The sequence below is a fragment of the Schistocerca piceifrons genome, chromosome 2, assembly GCF_021461385.2.
Source record: "Schistocerca piceifrons isolate TAMUIC-IGC-003096 chromosome 2, iqSchPice1.1, whole genome shotgun sequence".
In the NCBI taxonomy this organism is placed as follows: domain Eukaryota; kingdom Metazoa; phylum Arthropoda; class Insecta; order Orthoptera; family Acrididae; genus Schistocerca; species Schistocerca piceifrons.
The window spans coordinates 142,519,161-142,536,131 of NC_060139.1; the positions used below are offsets into that span (position 1 = coordinate 142,519,161).

A 16,971-nucleotide genomic window follows, 5' to 3' on the forward strand; every position below is an offset into this window, starting at 1 on the left:
CTTGTATACTCTGACTGAGAATAGACATAAAATTGTGCAGTTGATGGCACAAATATGCTTTTTCTATGTTCTCTACCTCTTTGGTTCTAATGCAACAGCAATATTATAATGTAATCAACAGAGCCATTCATCGTTACGTACTAGGAACGAATGAAACGACGCGATAGTATCGCTGTAGGGCGTAAAGAATAACGACAGTTAGTCACCTTTTGTCTGAAATTATGAACAGTACCAGTTTAGGGATAGGATGTGTGGGGTTTCATAATTCCATGTCGAATAATTACTGCTTTAATATTAAAATTCAAGTGATAGTAAAGTATGTGTAAACAGCGAAAGAAAGTAATGTTAATTGGCATTTTCTCTGGCTGTGAAACAAAGAATAGATACGAAAAACGCATATTATCATAAAGTAAGAGGCAAGCTTAAGTCCACACAGTTCATATCATAGTTGTTAATTGTTATAAGAAATATCAAATGTTCTCTATAATAAGGAGAAGTTGAACTCGGGACCTTTGCCTTTCGCGGGCAAGTGCTCTACCAACTGAGCTACCCAAGCACGACTCACGCCCCGTCCTCACAGCTTTAATTCCTCAGTTGGTAGAGCACTTGCCCGCGAAAGGTAAAGGTCCCGAGTTCGAGTCTCGGTCCGGCACACGTTTTTAATCTGCCAGGAAGTTTCACATCAGCGCACACTCCACAGTAGAGTGAAAATTTAATTCTAGAATGGAGAAGTTGTTCGGAATTCCTCATGGCCTAAGTAGATAGCACCATTAATTTAATATGCCTCTATTACAGCGAGTTGCGGGATATTGCAATTTCAAGTGATTATTTCCAGAGTACTTTTCCAGAAGAGTCAATGTGTGATAGAAAGTTTGAATTAGCACAACTTTTAATAAGTCTGATGCGCTTGTGTATGCATCCATGGATTTTAATGTGCTCGAGTGTCTGCCACATACCACAAGTGCCCTCTCTCGGCGATATCATCTGTCCTATCGCTTTCACACTCTCGTCACGATAGTTCGTAGGTGAAGTACTGGTGCTAAACTGTGTTCGCATTGACCTTGTGTCCATAATCATGTTGTACAAGTAGAGATGATGTCTTAACTATTGACGACGTCTTTAGCACAATTGTTTTATTGATATCCATTGCAGGATATAATTTTAGTAAGTAACTAAAAGATTTTGTGCATGTATTACTCTGCTAATTTTACGGCTACTTAAGCTTTAGTGTTTTTAATTTCTCATTTCCGATGCTAAGTTTTTGCTAATGAAAGTGTCTTCCTGTTCAGGATTATTTACTTCTGATGAAGGTATATTTATATATACCGAAACTTTGGTCAAGAATTTTAATAAATCTTTCTCCTGCAACTGTTTTGGCTGTCATCATTTACCGTGAAGAATTTCAACAGTTGCTGTTTCAGCCATGTTTAAAATCTTGAGTGTCATAAACCATGATTCATCTTCTTGTTCTTCTAACATTTCTGAACGTATTCAATGAATACTTCTTTTGCCCCGCCTCGTATATCAAACGTTCGTTTTGTAAAACGACAGTTGCAGTTACCAGTATGTCATATTCGGATATGCAGTATTCCTGTATTGTACTTAGTAATCAGTGCGAAACTAGAAACCGGTTGTGCGTAAAGGTAAAGCAAACGAGTTATTGATTGTCCAGCTAGATCTAGCCAATGGTATCAGTCTGGCTATGGAAACACAAAACCATAGCTTTCCATTGTCTTTCAGTGATAATGATTATATTTCATAAAATCTTTTGTGCCAGCAATCATAATTTAAAAGTTCTTCAGAGAGCCTGCTAAACAGATTTTCCATTTAATTTCTCCGTCGTAATTGTAGATCTGAGAAATACACAATAAACGAAAACAGTTCTCTTGTAGTCCCCTCCGGTAGGCCTTCACCAAATGAATACTTACGACCAACCGTCGACGTCAATAGCCAACAGTCGAATGGAAACACACAACTTTTCGCAAACTCCAAAGGGGCACGTGAAGTTCTTTGGCGGACTGTTTCTACTTCTTACTAAATAGTTCGGGAGAGTTTTGTCATAGATATTAGTTTTTTCTACAGATTTTTCGTCAGAATAATGACATCACTACTTAAGAATTTTCCACTTTCGCTTATCTTATTTTCTAGTTTTGTACAGAATATTGGAAGTGTATGGCTTCGTGACGCAGTGTGAAAGTAATATTGGTGCCCATTCTTCACATGACGTCCTAAGCCAATTGCAGTAAAACGATTGTAAAACAATTCTCTTTCTCCGTGCCAGGATCGCGCTGTGTTGTTTCTGTTTGTTAATGCAACATGACATGGCGTTTGGACAACTACACCTTTTCTACAGGGTGAAAAGTATTTAAACCGACAAACTCTGGGAGGTTGTAGGGGACATCAAAACAAATATTTTTCTCTAATGTCATTTTTTCCTATGAAGATTATTTAAACCGATGGAGGCGGTATTACGCTCTTCAGTTGTTAGAGGCCGTATTACGATCTTTAGTTGTTAGAGCTTACGCTCTTCAGTTGTAGGCTACTGCTGTCCACCAGTGTAGTAGCGCACTGTCTCTGTTTACTAATGGAGCGATACACTTGGAGTGAGTACACTGATACGGTTGGTGCGTACTACGTAGCACACCATAACGGACGAGCCGCACAGCGGATTGATCAACAAGTGCGGTTCTTTGTTAATGTGTGAGTCGGTGTTATTGAGGACTGTTTAATTGGGCCGTCTCTGCTACCTAGGCCATTAAATGCCAGGCACTATTACAATTTTCTCGCCAGAGCATTTCCAGACTTGCTGGAAGACGTCCCGCTCCCTAAAAGACAACGCATGTGGCTCCAACATGACGGGGCGCCAGCACATTTGAGTCGTCGTGTGTGGCGATTCCTGGACCGACGGTTCCCAAAACCGTGGATTGGCAGAGGTGGTCCTGTACAATGTCCTGCCCGATCCCCAGATATGTCCCCCTGGACTTTTTTATGTGGGGAGAGATGCGCAACCTTGTTTACACAACTCCTGTTGCATCAGAAGAGGATCTGGTAGCCCAGATAATAGCAGCAGCAGGAACAACTCAAGATACTCCTGGGGTTTTTGCCCGTGTCAGACAGAACACAATCCGACGGTGTAAACTTTGTTTACGTGTCAGTGGAGGCATTTTTGAAAATCTACTGTAATTCAAATTGGGTTGTGTTAATGTGTTGTCTCTTGGTCATAGAAAAATGGAAAAGTGTTTGTTGGTTTAATTAATTTGCCGCCAGAGAAATCTTCCTCTACCGGTATAAATACTACTCATAAGAAAAAATGACATTAGGGAAAAATATTTGTTTTGATGTCCCCTACAACCTCCTAGAGTTTGTCAGTTTAAATACATTTCACCCTGTATAGAGCAGCAAAGACGCGCTGTGGAAAGACACTGGATTCGCATAGGGAGGACCGAGCTCAAATATCCCCCCCCCCCCTCATCCAGAATAAGTTTTATAGTGGCTTGTTTAACCCGCGTAAAGGCAAATGACGGTATAGCTCCTCTTAAAAGGACTCGGCCGTTTTAATTTCCGCATATGAGCTTGTGCTCTGTCTCTAATGACCTCTTCGTCGATAGAAGATTGAACCTCAATATCTCTTTGTCAGTTTCTCAGCTGCGAGACAACTAAAAGAGATTTTTTTTTATTTTGTGATTACCTATTTTTGCGTTAAATCTAATTTTAAAACGTCATATCGCCATACCAACACAAAGAATTTTGATTCTAAATTTCTCCTGATTTTAAAGCCGACTCGCATCTACTCGTTACTATTGTTGCGGGGTCAGGGGTCAAATCTGGGACTGAGCTGAAGCTGGGACCCAAAGCGCCGTATTTCGTCAGGAGACCGAGCAACATCAAGAGCGTCGAGGGGCAGCGCAGAGAGATATAGCGTGTGATGCCACTGCCGGAGTTTCCTGTATTATTATCAGACCATGCGGCATCGGACTTCTGGAAAGCGGCTCTCGCGTGTAATAGGTTTGAATAGACACCCTATGGTAATCCAACTACTACACGGAATTTTGGGAATAAATAATGATGATGGCGGGTAACAAACTTATTTTTACGTCTATATTTGATTATTAGTGGCACTGATAATCTCTTTGAAGTGACTGAACAGGGAGCACTTAATTCTGTATGTTTGATATTTCCTAGCAGGAGGACAGTATTCATTTAAAACAATACCACAGCCTGAAATCATTTCACATTACATAAACACACATGATAAACGCTTGAACTTGTTTTAGGTTAATGTAAACTATACAAATTGTGATTACTGAATTTGATGGTATTGAGCTTGCTTGCATTGTGCTGAGGGCACAATGTGTACTGTGGTGGCAGCAATTTCCTTGAACGTTTAAGTAAAGAACAATATAGATGTGCTTGTCAATATAGTTACTGAAAACAGTAATTGATAATCACGTTGCTCGGACGGAACTGAGTCATTTTTGACTATGGCAATGTACTGAAAAGCCACCACATCGAGCTGGATAGTAATTAGGGTGGCACAGTATCTGGCATCTTCCATCCGTTGTATGAAGCGGCGTGTGCTGGCAATTTCAGCGTTGATTCCGACTATTTTCTCTTGTAATGTAACTACACTGATACTCACGCACCATAACTTTTCACTGATGTTGCAGCACATAGAAATCTCTGGATATGGGCAATAATGATCTATTTCCTTTAAATAATTGATTACAGTCGGGGAAAGCAATTTAAACCACAAAATTATTACTGCCTATAAACTTTACACACTGTAGAGAACTTGGTTTGACTATTACACAAACTGATTCACAAAATAGAAATGTACTGGTAATGGCGTCGGTATAACAACCACTGTTCATAATAATACTCTTGTAAGATAACTTCTGTTTCGTTGCTACCGAAGTGAGCTCACCGATGGACCTCATCAGTTATTGAGATCACAATACGCCGTAGGATGCGGCTACTGGTTCCTTCACACATCGCCGTTGGCACAAGCTACTCGTCACAATTAACACAGCATTGCACCATGCAGTGCCATGTACCTCAGAGCGGAAAACCGTACTATTTTGCCGTTCACAGCCCACCTCCGTCGAAATACCGAGCCTAACAAGCCTTAGTGTCCATTTAGCTTGTAGCAAAACGATAAACTAAGTCCATATCTATTTTCAGCTCACTTCTAAATGGTCTATTAGCAACGTTACCGTAGCACACATCGGCAGTCACTTTTACGCCACGTAACACTTTTTCTGCATCAGAGCTACGCCAACTTATTTCTACCGCCAATATTACGCGGCAACCTGTACACTGTTCTCATTCTCGGGAATTTCCCCCTACCCCCCCCCCCCCCCAACCCCCCCACACCTAAAAATTATTTTATATTGTGCCAAGTTCTCTATTTACAATTAAACATACCATACAATTCCAATATCCAATTACAGGCATTTTACTATATTACAGTAAAATTACATTTATATTTTTAGTACACGTACCAATATTATATAGTTCCATTCTTTTGTTATTTCGCTGTCAGAGTGCTGCACAAGCCAGACACTGTGTCCCGCATGGCGTTCTTTAATTTAGCTGCCACCAGGCGGAAGCACTTCCTCTTTGCCTTCGATTCTGGCCCACAGATAGCATAAGCGTCCACTTTCTCTACCGTTGCGCCTTGACTATAGACAGCACATTGTCACATTACAAGCGGTATTCGGTAACATCGATTTTCAGCTAATTTACAGTACTCGATGGTGAAGTGTAGTGTAGCGTGCTACCCGCCGATGTCCCGAGAGTCCAGCCAGCTCAGCAGACTCCTGGTATGCCGACGCCGCTAATGTTGTCATCAAGGCCACCCACCGATGGAGGTCGGCCACCGCTATCCCCGTCGTCGCCTGCCGACGCGTTCCGACTTGCGCCACGCTGCTGCCTGCGATTCCGAAGACTGCTACAGTCCCTGGTCCTCGCCGCCCTCCGCGCCGTTTGGCCGGCTCCGTCCGACTATGGGACGAAGGTGGGTGTACCGGTCACCCGTGGGCCCTCGGGCCGCCGCTGCTTCCAGGACAGGACCGGATTCGAACCCGTGCCCTCCTGGACGCTGTGCAGCAACTTGCCGCTAGTGGTGCTTGCCGGATGGCAACACCCGCCGCCGTCTTTGGTACTGCCACAGCGCTGCTGCGCCGACCGCAGCGTATACCCCGTCCGGACCCTGGTACGCCAATGCCTCGCCCGGACCCCGGTACGCCAGGTGGGAACCGAACGTGGCCCGTAGACTAGAGTGGATTTGAGCCCCTCCTGGACCTGATGCAGACTGCTGTCACTGCCCTCTTTCAGATAGACTGTGTGATCTCCAAGTTCCAGGCTGCCGTTCCGTCCCGCCCCGGTGTTTTGTCCCCTGCGGTGGAATATAGCCGAACAAGTATACTACTGGCTATTAAAACTGCTACACAACGAAGATGACGTCTACAGATGCCAAATTTAAGCAACAGGAAGAACATGGTGTGATATGCACGCAAGGTTGGCGCTTGTGGCGACACCTACAACGTGCTGTCATGAGGAAAGTTTCCAACCAATTTCTCATACACAAACAGCAGTTGACCGGCGTGGCCTGGTGAAACGTTGTTCTGATGCCTCGTGTAAGGAGGAGAAATGCGTACCATCACGTTTCCGACTTCGATAGAGGTCGGATTGTAGCTTATCGCGATTGCGGTTTATTGTATCGCGACGTTGGTGCTCGCGTTGGTCGAGATCCAGTGACTGTTAGCAGAATATGGAATCGGTGGCATGAGGAGGGTAATACGGAACGCCGCGCTGGATCCAAACGGCCTCGTATCACTAGCAGCCGAGATGACAGGCATCTTATACGCACGGCTGTAATGGATCGTGTAGCGACGTCTCGATCCCTGAGTCAACAGATGTGGACGTTTGCGAGACAACAACCATCTGCACGAACAGTTCGACGACGTTTACAGCAGCATGGACTATCAGCTCGGAGACCATTGCTGCGGTTACCCTTGATTCTACATCACAGACAAAAGCGCCTGCGATGGTGTACACGAGGACGAACCTGGGTGCACGAATGGCCAAACAACATTTTTTCGGATGAATCCAGGTTCTGTTTACAGCATCATGATGGTCGCATCAGTGTTTCGTGACATCGCGCTGAACGCACATTGGAAGCGTGTATTCGTCATCGCCATACTGTCGTATCACCCGGCGTGATGGTATGGGGTGCCATTGGTTACACGTCTCGGTCACCTCTTGTTCGCACTGACGGCACTTTGAACAGTGGACGTTACATTTCAGATCTGTTACGACCCGTGACTCTACTCTTCATTCGATCCCTGTGAAACCCAACATTTCAGCAGGATAATGCACGACCGCATGTTGTAGGTCCTGTACGGGCCTTTCTGGATACAGATAATGTTCGACTGCTGCCCTGGCCAGCATATTCCCCAGATCTCTCTCCAATTGAAAACGACTGGTCAATGGTGGCCGAGCAACTGGCTCGTCACAATACGCCAGTCACTACTCTTGATGATCTGTGGTATCGTGTTGAAGCTGCATGGGCAGCTGTACCAGTACACGCCATCCAAGCTCTGTTTTACTCAATGCCCAGGCGTATCAAGGCCGTTAGTACGGCCAAAGGTGTTTGTTCTGGGTACTGATTCCTCAGGATCCTGGCACCCAAATTGCGTGAAAAAGAAATCACATGTCAGTTCTAGTATAATATATTTGTCCAATGAATACCCGTTTATCATCTGCATTTCTTCTTGGTCTAGCAATTTTAATGGTCAGCAGTGTACATAGAAACAAAGTGCAAGTTTATGCCGAATACATATAACATTGCTGCGAGGCTGGCCCCTATAAGTGAAAACCAGCACAGGTCCCTCCCGACGCTCGACTGACCTGGTACATTCTGTCAAGCTAAAATTGTCCGTGTATTTATATTGGTTTCTCCCACGCTTCTGATGTAGTGTCAGAGAGAGACAGAAACTGTGGCAGGGATAGATTCCCACACGTCAGCCTTTTACTAATCGCCACTCCTGGCTCTGGCCTAGTGCCCCACGTCATACATCGCAGTAACTTACAGCAACGCTACAGTTTCCTGCTTCGTTGTTGCTCCACTCAAAACAAATCGTGGGTGCAATACGGCCGTCACACCTCCACGCCCATGAGTGCCATGTTTACCTTGCCTGGCCTGCTGGCTGGCGTCTGTTACTATACTCACCCAGTGGCCTCACCTTTCATCACTGACCCGCGCCTTCATTGAATTTTTACAAAATTTCCCTTTCCCTAGACTAGGACTGACACTAGCGCTGCACTATTAACAGCAACACTAATATAGAGTTGATCTATAAATATAATTTGATGTTTTCTCTGATGTGTATGATGCTTCAAAATGTGACGTTTACTATACCTTGGTCAGATAGTTAAACAGTGTCAAGAGGTGTTGCAGAACATTTTAGGTTAAATAGGCAATAAGCAATGTAATCTGTGTTAGTGAAGCAGAGCAGCCATCTCATGGAATGTCCCTTTTAAGTACATATTTGGTGCCTGAAAAATTCGGCTTCTAGATTTGAAGAACAAAATTTGAACAGAATCCTTAGGTTAGCAGCAGTGAGGACAACGAGAAAATGAACAAACAACTATTTTATGGTACCAGTTCAAGCATATCTTTTATGGTGGTCTCTGAGACAGGGAAAGAAACTTATGTGGTATTGATCAAATTTTGGCACTTAACATGAACACAAATCAACACTGTACTACTATCATTTACAAGTACATGGTCTACATTCTGCCACTGAAGTTTCGCTCGCGGTATGCTATTAATGCTGACCGTAGTATTTCAGGCGGAACGAAACTGTTCCTTTAAGCCATTGAAACTTGTCTGTAACAATATTTTTGACAGCCATATAGAACAGAATACAAATAAAATTCGTTTTACACTATTTTACGATGCAGACAGTGCTTCTTCCACATTTATCTTAATTTGTGTTTTCCCCTTTATTTTCTCTAGGCGCTAAGTGAGGAGGGAAAGTAGTTACTGATGGCATAAAATCTGGCGTCAACTTCCTTCCGACTGCAAAGGCAAGAAATGTCTGCTGCATAGTTCAGTACGGAAATTCCTTCATTTACAAGGCAAAGAGCCTAACATTCCGCCTTTCTTCATCAGTGCGCAGTTTGCTTTTGGTAACTGGATTACGTAAAAGTAAATGATCTGAAGAAAAAATACAACTTCCTTTCACATGTCTTTCGTCCAGTCACATGGCGTCATCACTACTGCAGTCATAAAACTTCTATAGGAAGTAATAGAATGAAGAAAAATTAATGTTCATTCCATAAACCACCTACAGATGGGATCAACCTGTCTGCTGATCTTTAGTTCTTTAGTTTCAATGTTTCTGCACATTTGAAGTTGTGTCTGTTTATCATTACGACATGAGCTCGTTTCTTGCAGTTTGATCTATACATAATTCAAAAATTGTTTTCTTATAGAGTTTGATTTTTCTTCATCATGAAGATAAGAAATTAAGTGATTGATGTTCACCGTAATTTGGTAGGAAACCGAGGTGTTCCATATTAAACGGTTAAATAGAGCCGAATTTGGTTCTCAGATTAGAGTAAACGGTTGTGTGCAATTCTTTTTACAAAATATTATCCCCAGGTACGTTATCCGTCAGAAAACAGTAACTGTGAGCAACACTGATTTATGAAGTGGAAGAGCGGAATATAATGTCCCTGAGTAGACAATGATGATTTTTTGCAGTAAATATTGCAGGGTTCAGCTAAGATGTTCATCTAAGATATTTTCTGAACTATTTGAGGGACAGATTTAGTTACTGCTCAGTAAACTTAAGGTAAATTCCAATGTTTGTTCCTCAATAAACGTCAGAGATAACTCCATGTAATTGTCTGTGTGAAGAAATGTGCATATAGGCAATGAGAAATGCCGACACTTCGATAAATAACTAGTTTGGAAATGTCTTAATTTCACCTTTCAGCAAAGTTGACTTTCAGGGTTTCCTTGAAACTCGTCAAGTATATATGTTTTGTATTTATTTAAACTGGATTGTATAGCCATTGTGCATAGGTACAACATCATCAAGCAATCATTGTGAAAATTGTTTAATGGTAAACTGAGTTCCTTGAACCATTTTTGTACATTCTGTTGCAACCTTAAAAAATTATAACTTCATAACTTTCTGTCTTTCGCAAACAAATTGTAGTGTATGCTGTAGACCATCATAATTAGCAAACACTGTGAAAATTATAAGATGACTCAAGCAGTAGACAAAGAGTTACCATGAAAATATATTTTTAAACATAGGAACTGAGAAAATTACCATTGAAGTTTCAAAAATGCTTTATAGTACTCGTATCTTAAAAGGACTTCAGTGAATTGAAACTGTCCCCGTGAATAATATACTTCTTACTCTTCCACCTTCTTTGGTTTCGTTTTGTAATTTAAAACTGTTTCATAATTTCCTTGCTCTCTTGGTGCATTGTTCTGACCTTTTTAAGGACTATTTATTCTCTGCCTGTCTCCATTCTTCAAATATTTTATCATATTTGGCTCTGTTTGCTCCATAGGTGTTTTAGTTCTTTCGGTAACTTAATTTGTCATCCACTCTATCATTAAAAATAATCAGAGCAGCACGATTTCCTGTTTTTACTAATCTTCCAAAAACAAGTCTTTTCCTAAATCTTCCAAATTCCGGACTGGAATGACTCATTAGCGTAATGAGTGAATACAACCATATAACTTTTTACTTCCTTAAAAATTAAATCATATTAAAATCACGTTTACTATATTTTATGTAGAGTACATAGAATTGAAATATGTTTTCACTTTTGGCACCAAAGATCTTGGTTTTTGGTTACGAATATTAGCATTCTCTTGGCAATTAGTATGTCTGTTTCCGTAAAAGACTGATATTTTTGTTTTATAAGATGCTTATAGTTTTTCCATTCCTAAATTAAATACAATCACCTCAGAATTCGCTCCGAAACAGCTACTGAAACAAGTTTTCACACTCAATAATGAAAGGCAATTCAAGCTACGAACAGCTCCGAAGCAAGCAATTCATGGACTGAACAATACCAACTAAGATTGAGAAAATTACTTTTCTGTGACACAAAAGTACGAGATGCAGGTTCGAAATAAAACTAAGAGCCACAAAGTAAGGAATGAAATGGGTGCAGGATCTCAAATGTGGCATGTGCCGCAACACATGTATTCATTTACAACTCTACAAACAATGAAGATTTTTTGGTTTAGATTTTCACGCATTTAAAGCTAAAGGAAAGAAGAAATTTTTTGGACAAATTTTGAAAATTGCATTTTTGGGTCCAGTTTGTATCGAGGCCATTAAGATATCTTAATACTGTTAGGAACAAACGTATAGTGACAATGTACTGACATAATGAGATATTACAGAGATCAACATTCTGTTTTCGTATGCAATTACACCAATTTCTGTTGCTGGTATCGCTTTTCTGAAGCAGACGATTTTGATGGCGGTTTACTCTTCAAACTAAGATTATTAGTTTCAGAGTAATTACTATGTTTAAAACATAGTATTCGTTTGTTTTCAACAGAAAATCGATTGCGGTGTCATATGAAAGTTAGCTGTTCCACGAAATTGCCATGAAAAACTGATGGGGCGCGTCAGCTTGACGTTGCTAAGACCGTCGCTACACCGACCGTGCATTCGAACGTTGAGCGTGCCGAGTTTCTGATGTCATAGCGTGGAAAAACCACGTTGGGGAAGTCTTTCCGATCTTGCGGAGCATTATCTAGCATGTCAGACACACTGAACGTGCGTTTTAACGTAGACCAGTGAGATGGAAAGTCCCAACCTACGTCACAAGCAGGCCATCGCTCGTCAGTTCAGAGTTGTGAGACGCATGTTGGCTTCCAGTTGGAGCCCACATGTACATAAGTGTATCCCGTTTCTAAGCACTAGCTAGTTGAGGATCTCTAGAAAGCTCGTCGTCAGTTGTATGATTTGTTGTAAAAAAGTGACAGGAAACATGGTACTGGTGGTTAAAGGATTATAGTAACTTACTTATTATGAAAGTATTCGCTTTAAGAAATCACATCGAAGATCCATCAGAAACGCATTTTTCTTTGTGAGCCGTAACTCCCTTCGATATCCTTGGTACTCACTGGTTTATTTGGGAGATTGTAGAGGTTGAGTCGTTGCTTGATTATGATTGTGCCCTGGTTGTCGTGAACGTGACGCTAAGAATATAGAAAGGATATTCTCTGTGCTTTCTTGTTGTGCTAAAGTGACGTATTTCTTTCTGCGAGATCTGTGTTGAGAGTTGTTATTGTGGGACTGACCTAGTCAACATGTTAACACCAGATGTGTTACATGCGTCACTTTTGACCCACGATTTGTTGTCTCCCATCACAGGACCAAACGCTCCAGTGACTTTTCGTCGTTTTATGGGGTTGAACAACTCACCAAATTTTCATCCGCCTAGCCCACCTAGAAGTATGAAAAATTTACCGTTATACCATTTGTACTATGAGGGTAATATTTGACCCATATGCATTATAACGCTGTTTCATATCAGTAACAGCGTTTTATACACTAAACAGCTCCTGGGCGTGCCTCGACGTTATTCACGTGATGTCGATGTATGTTACGACATTTTGGACCAAATGTGAAATATGCAGAATTCGGAGGTCTGGCGATACTTTACATCAGCGCGGCTTTCCGTTTTCTACGGACTGGTGACATGCTGATCTTCCGAGTGACATTGGGAAGTTACAGAGTAGCCCATTATACAGTGCTGAAACCACCCCCACCCCCGTCCTCCTACACTGCTTCCTAGGGTACTGTTATTAGTTGTCTTACGCGACAGCGGATGGCAGGCGCATCGACATTACGGAATATCACCACTGACAGCTTCTTCACCTCCGAGAAACTGGAGGATGAGCTGAAAGAAAAAGGAACACGTTTATTTGGCACTCTTAGGAGATTACTCAAAGAGGTCTCCCTCACAGCCCGAAGTGGAGAAGACGCATTGTGTGCAACACACTTGCAAATCAGGCGACAATCTTCACACAGCATACGAAGGGGAAAAGATAAAAACATTCTTGTTCTGAGTAACATTCATGCCGGACGTCGGGTGAATGAGAATACAGAGAAGAAACTTCCAGAAGCGGTGAAGTTTTATAATGAAACTAAGGGTTTAGTAGATTTAATTCACCAAATGGCTAGACATTACAGTGCCCGAACTGGCACCCACAGATGGCCTGTGCATGTCTTTTACATTATTCTTGACCTTTCCATGGTCAATGCTCACAAAGTTTTAAAGTTATTTACCCCTACTACTTTTCGACCAAACTTCTTCCTCAGAGTAGCAGATGAGCTTGCTGCACACTACAAACTGCAGACAGGAGCTAATCTCCCATTGCAGGCAATCTATACTGGCGCTGGGCAGTACAGAAATAGAATATGATGTCAAATTCAGTCCCCCTGCAAACAACAAAACAACATAGGGGAACAAACATCAAACTTATGCTCCAGGTGCAACAAGTAAGTGTCCAAAAGCTTCCAAACAAAAACTCTCGTCGAATATCAGAACTGTGAGCCCATCCCAGCTTAGGCAATCCTGTCAAGTCTTTGTTTCTAGATATTTCCAAATAGTTATAATTATAGACTGAAGTTGTTTGTCCTTATGTTATAGTTCCTTGATCACAATAAGCAAAAAAACCGGAGAGCATTTTAGCCACCTTCTGCGTTTCAGAATCTTTCACGAATACTCACTACTTACCTCATTTGCCTGTACTCACATAAACAATACGGTCTGATTCTGTTCCGATCTTTTATTAAAGGAAAACATTTCAACGTTTTGTTACTTACTTGTTTTAATGATGATTGATGAAAGATTTGCAATTTCTTCTCTAAAATTAAAAAAAAAAGTTTGTGTCTGAAAATTGTTTTCGACAGTGTACTATTCATTTTAGAGACTAAATTATTCTTTGGTTATCTTTACAGTTTTCCCGAACGCATTGTCAACATGGCGACTCTCAAAACACCATCCAAATACGAACAAAACGGTGGTTTCTTACTGTGGGTCAAACCCGACTCACATGATACTACTACAGGTACGGCGAAGTCCAGTACTTCTAGTGCTAAACAAATGCTGTTGAAGCAGAGTTCAAAACTGTTTGCTGGGTTAATATTTCTAATTGTTTCAACAGAGTATAAGATGGTATGACAATACCATATTTGGAAGGTAGAGGTGCAAAATTTGTATTCGGTGGTACGTTTATGGTTCGTACTTCTGTTCCTTTTGAAAACGTATTTGAAATACGAGCTCTTGCTATAATTGTGCGGATAATTTAACCACTACTGCCCTTGTTCATGACAATTTCCAAGCTTTTAAGTGCCTTCTGGCTTGTGTTACAAGGTTTAGTTGCTGAAGCAACTTCTGTGTGTTAATGGTATTTCCTTATGTTTTAGATCGAGATGTTTGTAGTCTTAAGTGTCCTGCCAAGGGCGCAGAGACAGGTTGCGTGACCAAAGTGCCTAAGCGGCTTGTGCAGTCACAACCGGCCATGCACAAGGAGCATGTGAGATCTTGAGTGCTTGAATTTTTTTTATTCAGAGGAAGTTTTTTGGTTCTTCCTAGTAATTTTAGTAATTGCCATTTGTCCATAACATGAAAAATTGTAAAAGGAGAAAGGTGTTTATTGTTTTTAATTATCACCAAGTGGTGGGAGTCGGGATGGGCTGTTCAGCTGTAACATGTTTTATTCTAATTTGTTTAATGCAAATATGGTAACCAGAAAGTGTTTTGGAAGTACGTTTGCGCCTGGTTGTAAAACGATTGATTCCAAACTTCTTAATTGGACCTAATTGAGACTAGTGAATGGTAGGGAATGTTTGTCTGAGTATTTTCCTTTATTATTAGATACCTTGCACAAATCTTTCAGAACTAATGCCTCGTTATACTGAGTGATCAACAGTAATCTTTGTTGCTGCTACCCTATATTTTGGTGCTAATAATAGTGAGAAATTATTTTTATAAAGTACATTCCTGGAAATGGAAAAAAGAACAAATTGACACCGGTGTGTCAGACCCACCATACTTGCTCCGGACACTGCGAGAGGGCTGTACAAGCAATGATCACACGCACGGCACAGCGAACACACCAGGAACCGCGGGTTGGCCGTCGAATGGCGCTAGCTGCGCAGCATTTGTGCACCGCCGCCGTCAGTGTCAGCCAGTTTGCCGTGGCATACGGAGCTCCATCGCAGTCTTTAACACTGGTAGCATGCCGCGACAGCGTGGATGTGAACCGTATGTGCAGTTGACGGACTTTGAGCGAGGGCGTATAGTGGGCATGCGGGAGGCCGGGTGGACGTACCGCCGAATTGCTCAACACGTGGGGCGTGAGGTCTCCACAGTACATCGATGTTGTCGCCAGTGGTCGGCGGAAGGTGCACGTGCCCGTCGACCTGGGACCGGACCGCAGCGACGCACGGATGCACGCCAAGACCGTAGGATCCTACGCAGTGCCGTAGGGGACCGCACCGCCACCTCCCAGCAAATTAGGGACACTGTTGCTCCTGGGGTATCGGCGAGGACCATTCGCAACCGTCTCCATGAAGCTGGGCTACGGTCCCGCACACCGTTAGGCCGTCTTCCGCTCACGCCCCAACATCGTGCAGCCCGCCTCCAGTGGTGTCGCGACAGGCGTGAATGGAGGGACGAATGGAGACGTGTCGTCTTCAGCGATGAGAGTCGCTTCTGCCTTGGTGCCAATGATGGTCGTATGCGTGTTTGACGCCGTGCAGGTGAGCGCCACAATCAGGACTGCATACGACCGAGGCACACAGGGCCAACACCCAGCATCATGGTGTGGGGAGCGATCTCCTACACTGGCCGTACACCACTGGTGATCGTCGAGGGGACACTGAATAGTGCACGGTACATCCAAACCGTCATCGAACCCATCGTTCTACCATTCCTAGACCGGCAAGGGAACTTGCTGTTCCAACAGGACAATGCACGTCCGCATGTATCCCGTGCCACCCAACGTGCTCTAGAAAGTGTAAGTCAACTACCCTGGCCAGCAAGATCTCCGGATCTGTCCCCCATTGAGCATGTTTGGGACTGGATGAAGCGTCGTCTCACGCGGTCTGCACGTCCAGCACGAACGCTGGTCCAACTGAGGCGCCAGGTGGAAATAGCATGGCAAGCCGTTCCACAGGACTACATCCAGCACCTCCACGATCGTCTCCATGGGAGAATAGCAGCCTGCATTGCTGCGAAAGGTGGATATACACTGTACTAGTGCCGACATTGTGCATGCTCTGTTGCCTGTGTCTATATGCCTGTGGTTCTGTGAGTGTGATCATGTGATGTATCTGACCCCAGGAATGTGTCAATAAAGTTTCCCCTTCCTGGGACAATGAATTCACGGTGTTCTTATTTCAATTTCCAGGAGTGTACAACAACAATTGTTTCTAACTATAGGCTAGAGGAGCAAGGAAAAGGCAGAAACAAAAATACTGTTGTTTAACTGCTGTTAATTTTTTAAATTTGTTTTAAAGGAGAGGAGAATAACTTTTTTCAAGACTGCGACCTCTATTAAAGTTGTTGCCATTCCGCTTTATTTAATTTTATTTAACTCTAATAAGCTCATCGTATGGGATTAAGTCAGTCAATGTTTATACTAATACCAATGAAGCTTCTATCATGTCTTTTGGAATAAATTAATAATCCTGTATTGTTTCTACTCCCTGTTTTCATACCTACCAGTTAGTGCAATTTGTCATAGTTAAGTGTCAGTTAATAACGTATCTATGATTAAAGCTTTCAGAAGGTGATAAGATAGAAAGTATGGTTTTCAATCATTTATGGTTATAGTAAAGTAATGAGCAGACATACAGATGTGGTAAGTAACAGGTGATGTGTTGCTGGTTCGAGTGTCACTAGGTC

General features: G+C 42.4%; 1 protein-coding gene across 1 annotated transcript in view; it reads left to right on the forward strand.

Moving 5' to 3' along the window:
* The window catches only part of LOC124775199 (glutamate receptor ionotropic, kainate glr-3-like), a 194,334-nt gene extending 179,726 nt beyond the window's left edge, over positions 1-14,608 (forward strand). Inside the window, exon 8 of the mRNA XM_047250038.1 lies at positions 14,487-14,608. Coding sequence (XP_047105994.1) covers positions 14,487-14,608 — 122 coding nt within the window. The remainder of the gene's footprint in view (positions 1-14,486) is intronic.
* The last annotated feature ends 2,363 nt before the right edge of the window (positions 14,609-16,971 follow it).